Raw genomic sequence first — 20,977 nt, forward strand, 5'->3', positions numbered from 1 at the left:
CTCTTTAAAGGTTTGGTAGAATTCTGAAGTGAAGCCATCTGATCCCAGGCTTTTCTTTTTAGGGAGATTTTGTTTGGTTGATGCTATTTCAGAACTTGAATTGGCCTGTTCAACATTTCCACTTGATTCTGGCTAAGTCTTGGAAGGTGATGTGCTTCCAAATATTGGTCAATTTCCTTCAGGTTTTCATATTTCTGAGAATAAATTTTCTTATAATATTCATTAAGGATTTTTTTAATAATTGAGAAGTCTGTTGTTATTTCGTCTTTGTCATTTCTGATTGGTGAGATTAGAGATTTTACTCTTTTTTTCCTGGTTAGATTAGCCAAAGGTTTATTTATTTTATTGACCTTTTCAAAAAACCAACTTTTTGATTTATTGATCTGTTGCATAATTTTTTTGTTTTCACTTTCATTTAATTCTGCTCTAATTTTGGTTATTTCTTTTCTTCTACTGGGTTTGGGGTTGGAATGTTCTTCCTTTTCCAATTGCTTAAGATGTCCCATTAGTTGTTAACTTCTTCTCTTTCTGTTCTCTTGAGGAAGGCTTGTAGTGCTATAAATTTCCCACTTAGGACTGCCTTTGTGGTATCCAGAGGTTCTGATAATTTGTTCATTGTTGTTTTTAACAATGTTGTTTTGAACAACAAAATTGTTGTTTTGTTGTCTTCATTGTTGTTTTGTTCCAAGAATTTGGCAATTTCCTTGTTGATCTCATCTCTGACCCAGCTATTATTCAGCATAAGGTTATTTAACTTCCATGTTTTTGTATGAGTATGCAGGTTCCTGCTGTTAATGAGTTCATCTTTCATTCCATGGTGGTCTGAGAGGATGCAAGGAATAATTTCTATTCCTTTAAATTTAATGAGGTTAGACTTGTGACCTAAGATGTGATCAATTTTGGAGTATGTTCCTTGGGCTGATGAGAAGTATGTGTATTCAGTTTTGTTGAGATGAAATGTTCTATAGATGTCTGCTAAATCCAAATGTTGCATGGTTAGGTTTAAATCTAAGATTTTTTTGCTCAGCTTCTTATTGGAGGATCTATCCAACACTGCCAAATGAGTGTTGAAATCTCTGACTATGATGGAGCTGGAGGAAATCAAGTTGCTCATGTCTGTTAGAGTTTCTCTTATGAATTGAGGTGCATTCTGGTTGGGTGCATAAATATTCATAATTGAAATCTCATCGTATTGAGTATTACGCTTAACAAATATGAAATGACCATTTTTGTCCTTCCTTAATTTTGTTGGTTTAAAGCCTAGTGTACCTGCAAATAGAATTGCAAGGTACACCCTGCTTTTTTCAGGCTACCATTTTCCTGAAATATGGACTACCATCCTTTCACCCTGAGTCTATATTTATCTTTTAAGGTGAGATGTGACTCTTCTATGCAGCAAATATCTGGCCTGAGTTTTTGTATCCAGTCAGCTAACCTGTGCTTCTTTAGAGGACAGTTTAAACCATTCACATTATTGGAGAATATTGATAAGTCTGGTGAAATTTTGGGGATCGAGTTTTTCGAAAGACCAGTGAACATTTTTAATCCTTTCGCCACTGTGGAAGTTGGAGTTTGATCAAAAGTTTCTGAGTGAGTTTATTTTTGTGGCAAAGGATTGGGCTTGTTGTTATGGAGGATAGGTCTGAGAATATCCTGAGGAGCTGGTTTGGGTATGGCAAATTTCTTCAACATATGAATGTCATTGAAGTATTTAATTTCTCCATTATAAATGAAACTCAGTTTAGCTGGATACAGAATCCAGGGTTGAAAGTTATTTTGTTTTAGGACATTAAAATTCAATGACCATCCTTTTCTGGCTTGAAAAGTTTCAGCAGAGACATCTGTAGTCATTCTAATATTCTTCCCTTTGTAGGTAATGGATCTCTTACATCTGGCTAGTTTCAGAATTTTCTCTTTCATATTTACACTAGTGAAGTTAATTATAATATGCCTGGGGGATGTCTTATTCAGATTGAGTCATGCTGGGGTTCTGAAATGGTCTGCTATCTGAATTTAAGAATCTCTTGGCATGTTTGGAAAATTCTCTTTCATAATTTCATGGAGAAGGGTTCTCTGTGCCTTGCGAGGCCACTTCATCACTTTCAGGGATTCCAATGAGGTGGATATTAGCTTTCTTCAAATTATGCCAAAGCTCTCTGAAGGAATGATCTGTTTTTGTTCTCCATTTCTCTTCCTCTTTAAGAGGTTGGGAGAATTCAAAAGCTTTGTCTTCAATGTCAGAAATCCTTTCTTCTGCTTGCTCCACTCTGTTACTGAGGGATTCTACTGTATTTTTCAGATCTTTGAGGGCTGCAAATTCTTGCTTAAGTGCCTCAAAATCTTTGGTGGTTTTGTCTTTAAATTCATTAAATTCTTGAGGCAACTTTTGAATTTCTCCTTAAATTTCTAATTCTGACTTTTGAATTGCTCTTCAAATTTCTAATTCCACATTTTCCTCCATTCTATTAATCTTGTTTGCAATCCAAATTATGAATTCGATTGCTGACATCTTGGCCAGCTGTTTATGAATGTGATCTTCAGTTACATCTGCCATACCTTTCCTTGGGGGGGGGGGTTGATCTTTTCTGGTATTCGTTCTCTAGAGTTTTTCTGTTGATTTCACCCCATGATTATTTTAGACCATTTGATTTTTCCCCTGGAGCTTTGTTGAGGACCCGTACAATGCAACGGCCTGAGAGACTGGGGACCTATTTGGTGTGGCGGGGCTAAGTGGTTCTGTCTTGTTTTCAGCTGGACTCTGTTCGACCGTAGTGAAACAGTTACTCTAGGTTGAAGTTTCAGCTGTGGATAAATACCAGCAATTAAGTCACCCCGCTCCCCACAGGCAACAATTGGAAAAGGAAAATCAAACCTTCCTACAACCATACACCCCAGGCGCCACTTGAATAGTCCTCAGGTGATTGGCTCAGTTCAAAGGTCCAAATCAATTGTCTCAGTCAGCACCTGTCTCAGTTGTGAGAGTTTCAAAGATCTCTAGGAACTGGATCGCAGGGGTCTGGTGACAACTCAAATATGACTTGCTCTGGTGCTCTGTGAAGTCGGGAGGAACTGCCTAGCAAATAGAGTAGTCTGGGAAGGTTGATGCCTCCTTCCTCACCTTGCACCTCTGTCACACCCAGTCACTGATAGCCACTGCAGGGCTGTGACTCAGTTGCCTCCAGTGAGCAGATACTCCAGGGGTTTGTACCTGCCTGAAACACAAGGAAATCTGTATCTGCTCAGCCAGGCCACTGCTCTCTGCCTTTGTCCAGCAGGAGGTGGTGAGGCCTGACAACCTCGGGCACTTGATGGAGGCTGGGGGGTGTTCATTCAGTTCCAGCCCCACCCCTGATTGATGTTACTGACAGAACAAACGCACTTTGTGGGAGTTTGTTTCTGTCCCTGCTAAATTCCTCTGCAGAAAAGAAATTGTTTTGAGTTCTCAGAACCTGTACCTCAGGTCCTGTCTGTACTCCTGCAGGTTTATATTGGTAGCACGGTCAGCTTTAGCCTCCTGCCTTCCTTTGTCTATGGGCTGATGATCCCCTGAGGGCTGGGTGCATCTTAGGCTCAGTAAAGCGGTCCTCTGGGTTAGCCCCACCCTGGGAATTTCCTGGGTCTGTGTGTGCGTTTTCTATCCCCACGCTCCACCAAGGCCAGTACCACCACAGGCAAACCCTTTACTCATGGGGCCTGTGTTTCAGCACCAGATCTGTTCCGCGGTGGTTGCCATCTGAGAAGATGCCTGGCCTCCTCTGGTTGTCCAGGAAGACAGGGGTTGTGGCTTCAGAATATCTGGGGGTGGGCCTTGTAGTTGCCAAGAACGGCTGCTGCTCTGCACCTCAGGGCACTGGCACTCCAATGTGGTTCCCTCTCAGCCAAATGTCATGTCCTCACTCCTGTGTCACAGAACCTACACTGACCAGCTGCAGTCCAGGCCCTGTCCATACCCCTCAAGAAATCACCCAAGAATCTGGACTCCTGGGGGACAGGTCTCCAGACCTCAGAGTGAGAGTGGAAGGGAGTGCTGGGAGCTCAGAATTGCAGGTCGAAACACCAAACTTGTTGAGACCAAATGAGCAAATAAACAGATAAAAAGGCCACCAGACACACAAGCCCACAGATGCATAATCAATCAGAAACACATAGACATACAGACAACAACAACAAAAAAAAACCAACTACAGTAAAAATTATGATAATCATACCCAGTTTCCCTGAAAATAAGACATCCTCTGAAAATAAGACCTACTTACAGGAAAGATAAGACCATCCCCTGAAAATAAGACCTAGAGCATCTTTGGGAGCACACCTTAAAATAAGACACTATCTTATTTTCCGGGAAACAGGGTAGAATAATTGAGAAAAAGAAAAAAATAGAAAAGAGGTAAAAAACATACAAAGAAAACGGACAAACAAAAAAACCTCTAGAAATCTGATGTTAGCACTCTCAGAAACCATAAGAAGGGAAGAAGAGGAAGAGAGAAGGGAAAGAGAGAAAAAAAAACGTGGTGTTCATAAAAATGTTAAAAAAGATGAAAGAAAAATTAAAAATAGAAAAAATAAAAATAAAAAATGTATATATAAAAATAATAAAAATTAATAATAGTTCCTCCATGAAAATGATGAGAAAAAAGAAAAGAAAAAAAGACACCAACCACAAAAATATTATTCTTGTATATATGTAGAAATATACATCTATATGCATGATGTAGGGATCAACTTTCGTAGGAATGTATTTATAATGCAATATACTTTCTGGACACCAGGTGGCACTGTGAGTGGTTCCCAGGCTTATACCTGATTCACAGTTTATACTGTTACCACAGTAACCACCCTACCTAGCCATTTTGGAGTTTCTGTAAAAGTTTTTACCTAATTGTTGTGCAACCTCGGCTTCTCTGTTCAAGACAGCACTCCTATCTGACCTCTCAACACAGTGCAGGAGACCACCCTTCACAAATCTTTCCACTCTGCTCCCTTGTTCTCCTGCAAATTGGCAACTGCACTCGGCTGTGGGGGAGAGGCTGCCTGTTCCTGGCAGTGCAGCTGCAGCACACAGAAACCTTCTGCTCAGTTTATGTTGCTCAGGGTCTCACTTTTAAGTCTGGAGATTTGAGTCCAGCCACCGGCCAGTTCACCGCACAGCCTGAACTGCCAGCCCACACCAGTATTCACCACCTGGAGTGGTCCAGTCTACTTAATCACTCCTGTTGTTCTTAGGGAAGGTGCCCACCATTTTGGACAATTCAAAAAGTCTATTTCCCAAGCGGAGTCCCTTCCCTTCAATTTTCCATCTGGTTGCTTAGTCCCTTGTGGCTCTGAATGGGGCCCCTTTTGGGTCGCTAAACTTGGCTCAGGAATAAATTTTCGTCAAATGGGTTTTGCCAGGAATTGCAAGCTGCTATCGTCCATGAGGGAGGGGCCTGCCAGCCAGCACTGCCAAGCAGAAAAAAATCTCTACAACAGAGTCCATGGTTTTAAATTATACCTCAAGAGAGAGATTAAAGATGGTGGCCAAGTAACAGCTTCCCTGCAACTGGGAACAGCGAGTCTGGGGAGACAAGACTCCAGGCATCTCTGGCTGGTGGGATCTGCCTATAATCATCCCTTTGAGGAGACAGGGAGCCAGCAAGGGACTTCTGGACCCCAAGAGGAGGACAAAAACAGTGGAAAACTGGCAAGTTGTTGCATGTGTTTGATCGACCTAATCACGCCGGCAACTGTAAATACAAGCAGCAGTGAGACTGCAAACCGGAAAGGCCTTACCTGTGAACTGTTTTGGTGTTCTTGGACTTGGCACTCAGTTGAACTGCCTTGAGGAGAGCTTGAGCAGGAGTGTGGAGAACTTTGGACATTGTTTGGGGCCCCAGACTGAGCCACTGAGCTGGGTGCAGGAAGCCATTGTGAAAGTACTGCCCCAGAAAGCTCTGCCCTCAGGGTCTCAGAGCAAGGATTGGGCGGGTCAAAGTAACCTACTGACTGAGCAGCCTAAAGGCAGTGACAGAGTTGCTTTACAGCCTTAATCCTTAGGGGCAGAGTGAGATGGTTTTAGCACACTGGAGCCTTGGGCTGTTGCCCTGGGTAGAGTGCCGTGACATCACAGCTCATAGCAACCTCAAACTCCTGGGCTTGGTGCCACCAGACCTCCATAAGAGCTGTGCAGCCAACCCCCGACCAGTGACCCGCACCCACCGGGCCTCCACATCCCTGACCAGGAACGGCGGGAGCCACGCAACCCTGCGTCCTCCCTCCTGTGTCCTCCCAGCTTCCACACTAGCCCATTCATCTGGACAGGGACTCTGGTAGCTGCGTGCCCTTTGGAGCCCTCCCTGCCTCTGCACAGAGCTCTTCTCCTGGCCAGAGATTGCTGGAGCCATGGGTTCTCTGTGCTAAAGTCACTGGACGCTTGGCACTCCCAGAAACATGCGCACCACCCCCAGCCCTGTTGCTGGATCCGGGTGTGTCACAAACTGGAGCTGCTTCCACAACCAGAACTCCCTAACTAGAGCAGCCCCAGAGGAACTACACAGGGTCACTCCCTACAAAGATCCAGCAACAATAGAGTGATTCCGCTTGGGTCTAATTTTGGAGAGACACATCCCCAACTCTGAGGACAGCCAGAGGCAATGGTGAAAAACAATCATGAGGCAAAATCAACAGAAAAACTCTGGCAATATGAATAATCAGAGAAGATCAACTCCCCCAAGGATCAATGGGGCAGAAACAGCACAAGACCCCATGCACAAACAAATAGCTGAGATGTCAGAAATTGAATTCAGGATCTGGATAGCAAATAAAATCGAATTAGAATTCCAAAAGTTATCTCAAGATTTCAACAGATTTAAAGACCAAATGACCAAAGATTTCGACACATTGAGACAAGAAGTTGCATCCCTCAAAGATCTGAGAAGCACAGTAGAATCCCTCAGTAACAGAATGGAGCAAGCAGAAAAAAGGATTTCTGACATTGAAGACAAAGCTTTCGAACGCTCCCAAACCCTCAAAGAAGAAGAGAAATGGATAACAAAAACATATCACTCTCTCAGAGAGCTCTCGGATAATGTGAAGAAAACCAATATTCACCTTATAGGGATCCCCGAAAGTGACGAAGTGGTTTCACAAGGCACAGAGTCTCTTCTCTATGAGATTATGAAGGAGAAATTTCCAGACATGCCAAGAGATTCCAAAATTCAGATAGCACACAGTTTCAGTACTCCAGCACGACTCGACCCAAATAAGACATCCCCCAGACACATCATAATCAATTTCACTAAAGTTAATATGAAGGAGAAAATTCTGAAAGCTGCCAGATGAAAGAAAACCATTACCTACAAGGGGAAGAATATCAGAATAACTGCAGATCTCTCTGCTAAAACCTTTCAAGCTAGAAGAGGATGGTCAGTAACTTTTAATCTCCTAAAACAAAATAACTTTCAACCCAGGATCCTGTACCCAGCTAAACTGAGCTTCATTTATGATGGAGAAATTAAATACTTCAATGACAGTCACATGTTGAAGAAATTTGCCATAACTAAACCAGCTCTCCAGGACATTCTTAGACCTATCCTCCATAAAGACCAGCATAATTCTCCACCACAAAAGTAAACCCACCCAAAAAATTTTTGATCAAATTCCAACTTCCACAGTCGCAAAAGGATTAAAAATGTCCACTGGTCTCTCAAAAGACTTATCAATACTCTCAATTAATGCGAATGGTTTAAATTGTCCTCTAAATAGGCATAGGTTGGTGGACTGGATACAAAAACTCAAGCCAGATATCTGCTGCATCCAAGAATCGCATCTTACATTAAAAGACAGATACAGACTCAAGGTAAAGGGATGGTCATCTATATTCCAGGCAAATGGAAAGCAGAAAAAAGCAGGCATTGCAATGCTGTTCACAGATGCAATAGGCTTTAAACCAACCAAAATAATTAAGGATGAGGATTTGTTAAAGGTAATACTCAATATGATGAGATCTCAATTATTAAAATTTATGCACCCAACCACAACGCACCTCAATTTATAAGATAAACTCTAACAGACATGAGCAACTCGATTTCCTCCACTTCCACAGTAGTTGGAGATCCTGCATAGACCCTCCAAAAAGAAGCTAAACAAAGAAATTTTAGATTTAAATCAACCATTCAACATCTGGACTTAACAGACATCTACAGAACATTTCATCCCAAAAAAACTGAATACATGTTCTTCTCATCAGCCCATGGAACATACTCCAAAATCGACCACAACCTAGGCCACAAATCTAACCTCAGCAAATTTAAAAAATAGAAATTATTCCTTGCATCTTCTCAGATAATCATGGAATAAAAGTTGAATTAAATAACAACAGGAACCTGCATACCCATACAAAAACATGGAAGCTAAACGACCTTATGCTGAAGAATAGATGGGTTATAGACGAGATTAAGAAGGAAATCACCAAATTTTTGGAACAAAACAACAATCAAGACACGAATTACCAGAACCTCTGGGATACTGCAAAGGCAGTCCTAAGAGGGAAATTTATAGCACTGCAAGCCTTCCTCAAGAAAACAGAAAGAGAGGAAGTCAATAACTTAATGGAACATCTCAAGCAACTGGAGAAAGAAGAACACTTCAACCCCAAACACAGCAGAAGAAAAGAAATAACCAAAATCAGAGCAGAATTAAATGAAATTGAAAACAAAAGAATTATACAACAGATCAATAAATCCAAAAGCTGGTTTTTTGAAAAGATCAATAAAATAGATAAACCTTTGGCCAACCTAACCAGGAAAAAAAGAGTAAAATCTCTAATTTCATCAATCAGAAATGACAGACCCCTCAGAAATTAAAAAATCCTTAACGAATACTACAAGAAACTCTACTCTCACAAATATGAAAATCTGAAAGAAATCCATCAATACCTGGAAGCATGCCACCTACCAAGACTTAGCCAGAACGAAGTGGAAATGTTGAACAGGCCTATATCAAGTTCTGAAATAGCATCAACTACACAAAATCTCCCTAAAAAGAAAAGCCCAGGACCAGATGGCTTTATGTCAGAATTCTACCAAACATTTAAAAAAGAACTAGTACCTATACTGCTAAACCTCTTCCAAAATATAGAAAAAGAAGGAATATTAGCCAACACATTCTACGAAGCAAACATCACCTAGATCCCCAAACCAGGGAAAGACCCAACAAGAAAAGAAAATTATAGACCAATATCACTAATGAATATTGATGCTAAAATACTCAATAAGATCCTAACAAACAGAATCCAACAACACATCAAAAAAATTATACACCATGACCAAGTCGGATTTATCCCAGGGTCTCAAGGCTGGTTCAATATACGTAAATCTATAAATGTAATTCAACACATAAACAAACTTAAAAATAAAGACCATATGATTCTTTCAATTGATGCAGAAAAAGCTTTTGATAATATCCAGCATCCCTTCATGATTAGAGCACTTAAGAAAATTGGTATAGAAGGGACATTTCTTAAACTAATAGAGGCCATCTACAGCAAACCCACAGCCAATATTGTATTGAATGGAGTTAAATTAAAATCATTTCCACTTAGATCAGGAACCAGGCAAGGTTGCCCATTGTCTTCATTGCTCTTTAACATTGTAATGGAAGTTTTAGCCATTGCAATTAGGGAAGAAAAGGCGATCAAGGATATCCACATAGGGTCAGAAGAGATCAAACTTTCACTCTTCGCAGAGGATATGATCGTATATCTGGAAAACACTAGGGATTCTACTACAAAACTGTTAGAAGTGATCAAGGAATATAGCAATGTCTCAGGCTACAAAATCAATACCCATAAATCTGTAGCCTTTATATATACCAACAATAAGCAAGCCGAACAAACAGTCAAGGACTCTATTCCTTTCACAGTAGTGCCAAAGAAGATGAAATATTTGGGAGTATACCTAACAAAGGACGTGAAGGATCTCTACAAAGAGAACTATGAAACTCTAAGAAAAGGAATAGCTGAAGATGTTAACAGATGGAAAAACATACCATGCTCATGGCTGGGAAGAATCAACATTGTTAAAATGTCCATACTGCCCAAAGCAATATATAACTTTAATGCAATTCCTATTAAAGCTCCATTGTCATACTTTAAAGATCTTGAAAAAATAATACTTTGTTTTATATGGAATCAGAAAAAACCTCGAATAGCCAAAACATTACTGAGCAATAAAAACAAAGCAGGAGGAATGACGCTACCAGACCTGAGACTGTACTATAAATCCATAGTGATCAAAACAGCATGGTACTGGCACAAAAGCAGAGAAGTAGATGTCTGGAACAGAATAGAGAACCAAGAGATGGATCCAGCTACTTACCGTTATTTGATCTTTGACAAGCCAATTAAAAACATTCAGTGGGGAAAATATTCCCTATTTAACAAAGTGCAGGGAAAACTCTTGAAGGAATCAGCCTGGGTGAATATTTTATGAGGAGGACTCCCGAGGCAATTGAAGCAGTATCAAAAACACACTACTGTGACCTGATCAAACTAAAAAGCTTCTGCACAGCCAAGAACATAGTGAGTAAAGCAAGCAGACAGCCCTCAGAATGGGAGAAAATATTTGCAGGTTATACCTCTGATAAAGGTCTAATAACCAGAATCCACAGAGAACTCAAACGTATTAACAAGAAAAGAATACGTGACCCCATCTCAGGGTGGGCAAGGGACTTGAAGAGAAAATTCTCTAAAGAAGACCAATGCAAGATCTACAAACACATGAAAAAAAGCTCATCATCTTTAATCATCAGAGAAATGCAAATCAAAACTACTCTGAGATATCACCTAACCCCAGTAAGAGTAGCCCACATAACAAAATCCCAAAACCAGAAATGGTGGTGTGGATGTGGAGGAAAGGGCACACTTCTACACTGCTGGTGGGAATGCCCACTAATACGTTCCTTCTGGAAGGATGTTTGGAGAACACTTAGAGACCTAAAAATAGACTTGCCATTAGATCCTATAATTCCTTTGGTTTATACCCAGAAAACCAAAAGTCACAATACAACAAAGACATCTGTACCAGAATGTTTATTGCAGCTCAATTCATAATTGCTAAGTCATGGAAGAAGCCCAAGTGCCCATCAACCCACAAATGGACTAGCAAATTGTGGTACATGTAGACCATGGAATATTATGCATCCTTAAAGATGGAGACTTTACCTCTTTTCATGTTTACATGGATGGAGCTGGAACATATTCTTCTTAGCAAAGTATCTCAGGAATGGAAGAAAAAGTATCCAATGTACTCAGCCCTACTATGAAGCTAAATTATAGCTTTCACATGAAGACTATAACCCAACTATAGCTCAAGAGTATGGGGAAAGGGCCAAGGAAGGGGAAGGGAGGGGGGAGGTTTTGGTGGAGGGAGGGTAATGGGTGGGACCGCATCTATGGTGCATCTTAGAATGGGTACAGGCGATTGCACTAATGTACACAGCTATGATTTAACAATAAAAAAAAAAGAAAAAATAAATAAATAAATAAATTATACCTCAAATACAGCAATCTGCCAATTTGCTGCACATCTCCAGCTGTCTGTCTACAGCAATAATCTATGTGGGGAAAAGGTCCAGACCCCCCCCCACTTCCTCACACCTGATGACTTGGGAGAGGTGGGCTACATATCCGTCCCATCCACCATCATCCGGACAATGAAGAATTTTAACAGAGATTCAGGAGCAGAGCACAGCTGTGTCCACTCGTCCAGGTACCGTCAGGGCAGAGCTGAATAGTCACAACAGAAACCGCATGCCTCTCCAATTAAAACACTCCAGGTTAGCCAGCAGAATCAGGGTGAAAGCCCCAGACAACCTCTCAAGTCAGGTTTCCTTTTTTCCCCCTAAAGTGCAGGTAAGCAGCTCGGGGTTGGTAGGCAGCACCACCATGGTCAGAACCATGCCTGGCTGGTTTCTTGTGTGTCCCTTTGCCAACCTCAGCACACAGCTCTCCAATTTCCTGTCCAACACAGTTGCTACAGTCACATAATTCACTTTGTATCTAGCCTAGACATGCTTTATCATTTCATTTATCAGCGTGGGAAAATTTATAACAAAACCTGGGATCTTAAGTTCATTGAGTGCAGAAGTTCCTAAATACCTTGGCTTATGTAGATGTCATTATTGTTGAGAATGGGGTCTTGTGAAAACATAAAAATTCCTTTTTTTCTTTATAGACATAATTTTGATTAATATATAAATATAAGCCATAATACAAAAGCTAAAGCACACCTATAAAGTTAAACCAAGTTTATTATAGAAATAGAAAATTCAGGTAATCACTAAGAAGCTGAGACACTTGCATCTCCCAAAATGCCGGATTACCTCGGTGCCGATCAGCGGAAAACCAAAGAGGATGAGAAGGACGACAAACCCATCCGAGCTCTGGATGAGGGGGATATTGCCTTGCTGAAAACTTATGGTCAGAGCACTTACTCTAGGCAGATCAAGCAGGTTGAGGATGATATTCAGCAACTTCTCAAGAAAATCAATGAGCTCACTGGCATTAAAGAGTCTGACACTGGCCTGGCCCCACCAGCACTCTGGGATTTGGCCGCAGATAAGCAAACGCTCCAGAGTGAACAGCCTTTACAGGTTGCAAGGTGTACAAAGATAATCAATGCTGATTCAGAGGATCCAAAATACATTATCAACGTGAAGCAGTTTGCCAAGTTTGTGGTGGACCTCAGTGATCAGGTAGCACCTACTGACATTGAAGAAGGGATGAGAGTTGGCGTGGACAGAAATAAATACCAAATTCACATTCCACTGCCGCCTAAGATCGACCCAACAGTTACCATGATGCAGGTGGAAGAAAAGCCTGATGTCACATACAGTGATGTTGGTGGCTGTAAGGAACAAATTGAGAAATTGCGAGAAGTAGTTGAAACTCCACTACTTCATCCAGAGAGATTTGTTAACCTTGGTATTGAGCCTCCCAAGGGTGTGCTACTCTTTGGTCCACCAGGCACAGGCAAGACACTCTGTGCTCGAGCAGTTGACAATAGGACTGATGCTTGCTTCATTCGTGTTATTGGATCCGAACTTGTACAGAAATATGTTGGTGAGGGGGCTCGAATGGTTCGTGAGCTCTTTGAAATGGCCATAACAGGGCGGCGCCTGTGGCTCAAGGAGTAGGGCACCGGTCCCATATGCCGGAGGTGGTGGGTTCAAACCCAGCCCCGGCCAAAAAAAAAAAAAGAAATGGCCAGAACAAAAAAAGCCTGCCTTATCTTCTTTGACGAAATTGATGCTATTGGAGGGGCTAGATTTGATGATGGTGCTGGAGGTGACAATGAAGTGCAGAGAACAATGTTGGAACTAATCAATCAGCTGGATGGGTTTGATCCTCGAGGCAATATTAAAGTGTTAATGGCAACTAACAGACCCGACACTTTGGATCCAGCACTGATGAGGCCAGGGAGGTTGGACAGAAAGATTGAATTTAGCTTACCTGATCTAGAGGGTCGGACTCACATCTTTAAGATTCATGCTCGTTCAATGAGTGTTGAAAGAGATATCAGGTTTGAATTGTTAGCACGGCTGTGTCCAAATAGCACTGGTGCTGAGATTAGGAGCGTCTGCACAGAAGCTGGTATGTTTGCAATCAGAGCCCGGCGAAAAATTGCTACTGAGAAGGATTTCTTAGAAGCTGTAAATAAGGTCATTAAGTCTTATGCCAAATTCAGTGCTACTCCTCGCTACATGACATACAACTGAGCCTTGAGGACCTTCAAAGGAAAACACTTCTTTTAATTGAAATCTTAACCTTATGTAGACTTGTTAATAACCAATTGACAAAAAAAATAAATGGCTTCAAAATTAAAAAAAAAAAAAAAGAAAGAAATAGAAAATTCAGAAATTTAGAAAGAAGCAAAAGTCACCTGTGACGTTTTTATTTCTTCCTTTATATACATATATTTATATATTGTATATATTTATATATATATTATATATAATTCATATATATATACATACATACATACATATATTTTACTTAATTTGTATGTACATGATAATTAAGGTCCTGGATTTTGTCATTTAAAATTTGGTGAATTTTTGAGGACATATTTTAGAGTAATGGTGTGGAGGAAGGGGGCCAGATGCCTGCCTTTGAATCCTTCTTACCCCCTTTAATCATCTGTGCATCTTTGGATGCTACATTAAATTCTTTAGTTTGCTCATGTGAAAAGTGGTGATAATTGCAGGCCTGATCTTATGATATCATTGGGTAGATTAAATAACATGATAAATATCAGGCACTTAGACCATACCCTGGTAAATTGTGCTTAAAATATGGTAGAATTTATATAAATTAGTAATAAAAAGACTTAAAAATATAATATCATTTTATTGGATTTTTTAAATTGTGTCCCTCCCCCAAGAGGTGTGCCATTCACTGTGACCCCCATCCTCCTCTCTCCTACCCTCTGCCTAATCCCTCATTCTCCTACCCCACCTCTTGTATTAGATCATCTACTGCCTTAATATTGGAATTGAATACATTGGATTCTTGCTTCTCCATTCTTGTGATACTTTACTAAGAAGAATGTGTTCCACCTCCATCCAGGTTAATACAAAATATGTAAAAAAAAATCTTTATTTTCTTTTTATTGGCAAAAATTACATCTATGAACAGGGTATAACATGATGTTTTGATATATATGTAACTGTGCAATTGCTAAGTCAAGCTAATTAATATATACTTTACCTCAAGCCTTTTGTGTGTGTGTGGTGAGAACAGTTAAAATCTATGTTCTCAGTAATTTTCAAATTTATCCTGCAGAGTTTTCATTGTGTATGCATGTAACATTAGTCTGTGTGTCTGTTTTCCCACCAGTACCATGCTGTTTTTATTACTATAACTCTGTGAGCATGTTTTCAAATCAGGTAGTGTGATGACTTCAGCTTTGCTCAAGATTGCTTTGGCTATTTGAAGTCTTTTGTCGTTCTATTAAAATTTTAGAATTTCTTTTCCTATTTTTGTGAAAAAATGTTATTGGAACTTTGATAAGAATTATATTGAATCTATATGTCATATTGGGAATAATATTAACTCTTTCAGTCAATGAACACAGGATATCTTCCCAGTTCTTGTGTCTTTAATTTCTTTCATGGATGTTTTATAGTTTCAGTGTATAGATCTTTCATATTCTTGCTTAAATTTATTCCTAAGATTTGGGAGGGGGTTTTTTGTTTGTTTGTTTGTTTGTTTTTTGGTTTTGTTTTTACTTTTTGCAGCTCTTGTGAATGGGATTGTTTTCTTTTTTTTTTCTTTTGTAGAGACAGAGTCTCACTTTACGGCCCTCGGTAGAGTGCCGTGGCCTCACACAGCTTACAGCAACCTCCAACTCCTGGGCCTAAGCGATTCTCTTGCCTCAGCTTCCCGAGCAGCTGGAACTACAGGCGCCCGCCACAACCCCCGGCTATTTTTTGGTTGCAGTTTGGCCGAGGCCGGGTTTGAACCCGCCACCCTCAGTATATGGGGTGAGCCACAGGCGCCACCCGGGGATTGTTTTCTTGATTTGTTTTTCGATAAAATACTGTTCAGATGTAGAAATAGTACTGATTTTTGTAAGTTGATTTTGTATCCTGCAACTTTGATGAATTTCTATATTGATTCAAACAGGATTGTTTGTTTGGTGGAGTTTTTAGGATTTCTATATACTAAGATCATGTCATCTGCAAAGTAAAACAATTAAACTGCTTCCTTTTCGATCTGGATGCCTTTTATTTCTTTCTGTTGCCTAATTTTTTTCCCTAAAACTTCCAGTACTCTGTTGAATACAAGTGACAAGAGTAGGCATCCTTGTATTGCTTCTGACCATAGAAAGAAAGCTTTCAACTTTTCACATTGAGCATGGTGGGTTTATCATGTATGGAGTTTATTATGTTGAAGTACAATCTTTACCTAATTTGTTGAGAAAGGATGTTGAATTTTGTCAAATGCTTCTTCTGCATCTATTGAAATGATTGATTATATGGTTTTGGTCCTTCATTCTGTAAATGTAGTATATGACATTCATTGATTTACATGTGCTGAATCACTCTTGCATCTATGGAATAAATCCTATTTAATCTTTGAATAGCCCTTCAATGTCCTGTTTCATTAAATTTGCTAGTATTTTTTTGGAAATTTTACCATCTATGATTATCAGGATTTTCTTCTCTTGTAGTATCCTCTTCTGGCTTTGGTATCAATACTTCCCTCACTTTCAATTTTTTGGAAGTGTTTGAGAAGAATTGATATTACTTCTTAAATTTTTAGTAGAATTCATCAGTGAGGCCATCTGCTCTGAAGCTTTTCTTCAATGAGAGCTTTTATAACAATTCAATCCTTTTATTTGGTATTGATCTGTTCAAATTATATCTTCATGACTCAGGCTTCAATTTTGGTAGGTTATATATATCTGAAAATTTATCCACGTCTTCTAGGCTATCCAATTGTTGGTGAATAATTGTTCATAATAATCTCTATGATCCTTTTTATTTCATTGAAATCAGTTTTAATGTGTCATCTTCTATTTAGGACTTTATTTGTGTTTTATCTACTTTTTCTTAGTTATTCTGGCTAAAATTTTTCTTTTCTATTTTGTTTACCCTTTCTAAAAGTTAACTTTTACTTTCATTTATCTTTTGTATTGTTTTTCTAGTCTCATTTATTTCTACTCTAATAGTTGGTATTTCCTTCTTTCTACTAACTATGGGCTGAGTTTGCTCTTCTTTTTCTAATTCCTTCAGGTGTAGTGTTAGGTTGTTTAATTGAGTGAGATCTTTCTCTTTTGATGTAGGCTTTTGTTTATTGCTGTTCTTCCTTCTCAGAACTGCTTTTGCCACATGTCATATATTTTGGTATGTTATGTGTCCATTTTTCTTTGCTCAAAATAATTTTTAATTTCCCTTTCAATTTTTTATTTGACCCATTGGTTGTTCAGGAGTATGTTTAATTTGCATATATTTGTGAATTTTATAAAATTTATTCTCTTATTGATATCTATTTTTATAGCATGGTGGTTTGAAAAAATAATTGATATAATTTTATTCTTAAATTTCTTTCTTTTTCTTTTTCTTTTCTTTTCTTTTTTTGAGACAGAACCTCAAGCTGTCACCCTGGGTAGAGTGCTGTGGTAGCACAGCTCACAGCAACCTCCAACTCCTGGGCTTAAGCGATTCTCTTGCCTCAGCCTCCCAAGTAGCTGGGACTACAAGTACCCACCACAACACCCAGCTATTTTTTGGTTGCAGTTGTCATTGTTGTTTGGCAGGCCCTGGCTGGATTGGAACCTACCAGCTCTGGTGTATGTGCCTGAAGCCTTAGCCGCTTAAGCTACAGGCACTAAGCACATTCTTAAATTTCTTAAGACTTGCTATGTCTAACATATGATCTATCCTGGCAAATATTTCATATGCACATGAAAATAATCCTGCTGTATATATCTGTTATGTCCATTTGATCTAAAGTATAGCTCAAATACCATGTCTCTTACCAATTTTCTTTCCAGATGATCTGTCTGTTTCTGAAATAGGGTTTTGAAGACAGTTATTTTACTGTGGTCTGCCTTTCCCTTTATATCTTGTAATATTTGCATTATGAATTTAGTTGCTCTAATATTGGGTGCCTATGTATTTGTAATTGCTGTGTCCTCTTTTTTTTTTTTTTTAAGATAAAGTCTCACTATGTCACCCTTGATAGAGTGCCATGGCATCACAGCTCATAGCAACCTCAAACTCTTGGGCTTAAGTAAGTCTCTTGACTCAGCCTCCCAAGTAGCTGGGAATATAGGTGCCCACCACAGTGCCCAGCTATTTTTTGTTGCAGTTGTCATTGTTGTTTAGCTGGCGCAGGCTGGGTTTGAACCCTCCAGCCTTGGTGCATGTGACTGGCACTGTAACCACTGTGCTACTGGTCCCAAGTCTGTTGTATCCTCTTGATGAGTTGACCCCTCTGCTATGACATAATGACCATGTTTGCCTTTTAAAATCATTTTTGATGTAAAGTCTCTTTTATCTGATAAAAAGAGACTGCCTCCTTTTTTGCATGGAATATTTTTTCCACCATTTAACCTTGATTTTTAAAAAATACTTTATGAGTTAAATTGGTCTGTTGTAGGCAGCAGACATTTAGACTGTGGGGTTTTATCCACTCCATCAATCTATATATTTTAAGTGGATGATTTGACCATTGACATTATTAGTGTATTAGTGTGGTAGTTTTTTTTTAAGTTAATATTAATGTATGAGGTGTTATATTTCAGATATCATGTTGATATTAATATAGAGATATTATATTTCAGATATCATGTTGATGGTTACCTAGTTGCTTTGTATTCTCACTTGAGTTACTGTCTTATAAGCCCTGTGAGTTTTATACTTTCAAGTGTTTTTATATTGGTGAGTGTTCACTTTTTGTTTTGATGTTTAGAACACATTTGAGCATTTCTTGTGTAGTGGTGACAAATCCTTTAGCATTTGCTTGTCTGGAAGATATTTCTCCTTTATACATGAAATTTTGTTTCTAGGGATACAAGATTTTTGGCAGAAAGTTATTCTGTTCAAGAAGAATAAAGACAGCACCCCAATCCCTTCTAGCTATAGGGTTTCTGCTGATAAGTCTGCTGTTATTCTGGCGGGTTTTCCTTTATAGCTATTTGATGTTTCTTTCTCTCTGTTTGCTCTTCTTTTGCTAATCGCTGTGGTTGATGTTACACCTTCACATTGACCTCAGATAGCCTATTGACTGTATTCCTTGGTGATGTCCTTTTCACAATAAATTTCTCAGTTCTTTGACCTTCTTGTATCTTAATATCTAAATCTCTAGCAACACTAAAGAAATTTTTCTCAATTATTCTCTCAAATAGGTTTTCCAAATGTTTTGCTTTTTCTTTCTACTTCAGGGGTACCTATTTTTCTTAGGTTTGAGGGTTTTACACAATTCCATATTTCTCAAAGACTTTGTTCATTTCCTTTAATTCTTTTGTCTTTATTTTTGTTTGATGGGGTCAATTCAAAAGCTTTGTCCTTGAGGTCGGAAATTCTTTCTTCTGCTTGGTCTGGTGTATTTAAAATTTTCTGCTGTATTTTGTATTTCCCTAAATATATTTCCAGAAGTTCTGTTTGTTTGTTTTTTAATATATCTATCTCTTTAGTAAATTTTTAATTCATATTCTGGATTATTTTTCTGATTTGAGTTCATTTTCCACTGCCTCTTATATCTCATCGAGCTTCCTTACGGTCCATATGTTGAATTTTTATTTATCATTTTGGCATTTTCATTTTGGTTGGGATCCATTGCTAGAGAGCTGGTGTGATCCTTTAGGGAGGTCATTTACTTTCGGTTTTGTTATGCTGCCAGATAACAAACTATCTTATGATAGTTCCTTTTCATCTGGGAAAGCTATCACTTGTTATATTTGAATTTACTTTTGTTTGAATGGAACTTTTTCTTTCTCTTGTAAGCATGTGACTGTAGTATATGTTAGGTGAGGACCTTTGGCTTTGCTTGTGAGTGCTTTGTGGGAGCCTAGGCTCTGAACAGATTATTTGATTATATATAACCTTAGTGTGGTAGTTTAAAAAAAACTATTATTTGTAGTGATGGTGCATATTATACTGCAAAGAGGGCAGGTTCCTTGCCTCCTGTGGAGAATGGGACATGGAGGTTTCTGGAATCCTATTCCCCAGCCTATGCACTTCTAATGGAATGAATTACATTGGGACTTCACATTTAGTCTCCAGGCCAGTAGGTGGCACTTTTGGGTAAAAGTAAACTAAGCTTGTACAATTGTGTCAGGGAATATACTCCCTGCCAATAGGTGGCAATTGCTGGAAAGAGCCAGCTATGGTGCTGTGTATGAGATATATGCTAGGCCTTTGATAACGAGGTGAAGTACTTGTACATGTTAGGCAATAGGTGGAGTTTTGGAAGTGCCAGATGGCCCTTTCCCATGTTCCCTCACTGTTGAGGCAGATAGTGAGGCCAAAGTCAAGGGCCTGTATCCAGGCTCCCCAAGGCAGGTGAAACACTGTCCCAGTGGAGTCAGAGGGTGGTTCACAGGCTGATGGACAAAGCTTCTGGAAGTGTTTCCACCCCACCAAAGGACCTGCTTAGTCCAGCATCCACAGTCCTGCAGGTTTAGTGTGCTCACTCAGCTCCCACCCCCCTAACCTGGCAGGTATGTCTCTGATGTCCAGCCATGAGCAACAGGCCAAATGAGCTAGACCAGGTAGTGAAGTCTCCCAAGGCCAAAACTTCCCTGCCCAGGACCAGAAAGAAGGCTGCCCCAGCCATTTCAGGAGAAAGAGGGGATGCCCTGCTCTTGCACACAGTACAGACCCACACCATACTCTCCTCTCAGGTCTGCCCATGAGGGCTCCTTTCCCCCTTGAGATCACAAATTTTCATCCCATATCCCTGAGCAACAAGATCAGTTCTACGGGCATGGGATTAGGGCTACAGTCTTATTCTCCAGCCTATGTACCCAAGCACTGACTGTGATAGTGTTACTGGAATTTCTTCTTCAGTAGGTCCTTGGTCTCAGGGATTCAAAGAATAAACCCATGGACCACAGATCAGTGGTAAGATAGAATTTTATTAAACAGAAAGGAATACAGAAGGAGTGAAAAGTACCAGAGCTTCCGGCAAAGGGGAAGACCCAAGTCAGAAGTCTTCTACCTGAGTCCTTTGTCTAGGGGTATATTACATTTTGGCCAGGACTTGTTAGGTGGAAAAAACATCTTTACAAACTTAATGAGTGTATTAACATGAATGAATGCAGTTCCTCCACTGCAGCAAGGTTATTAGGTCTTTGCAGTTTTTGTCTCAGGGAAGGGAAAATTGTGTGTGCTCCCTCAAGTTTCACACAAGGTGAAACTACCCAAAACATTTCAGGCTGCATTGTTCATGATCTGTCTAGAGTCCAGTGGGTGTGGCCTGGAAAGGGCAGCC

General features: G+C 39.6%; 1 protein-coding gene across 1 annotated transcript; it reads left to right on the forward strand.

Moving 5' to 3' along the window:
- The first annotated feature begins 12,315 nt into the window (after positions 1–12,315).
- On the forward strand, positions 12,316–13,874 carry LOC128565184 (26S proteasome regulatory subunit 7-like). The gene is made up of 2 exons (XM_053561521.1): positions 12,316–13,148; positions 13,245–13,874. The coding sequence occupies exons 1-2, from the start codon at positions 12,346–12,348 to the stop codon at positions 13,750–13,752; spliced, it is 1,311 nt and encodes a 436-aa protein (XP_053417496.1). The 5' UTR covers positions 12,316–12,345; the 3' UTR covers positions 13,753–13,874.
- Positions 13,875–20,977: the final 7,103 nt, after the last annotated feature.

The sequence above is a fragment of the Nycticebus coucang genome, chromosome 14 (genome assembly GCF_027406575.1).
Source record: "Nycticebus coucang isolate mNycCou1 chromosome 14, mNycCou1.pri, whole genome shotgun sequence".
Lineage (NCBI taxonomy): Eukaryota > Metazoa > Chordata > Mammalia > Primates > Lorisidae > Nycticebus > Nycticebus coucang.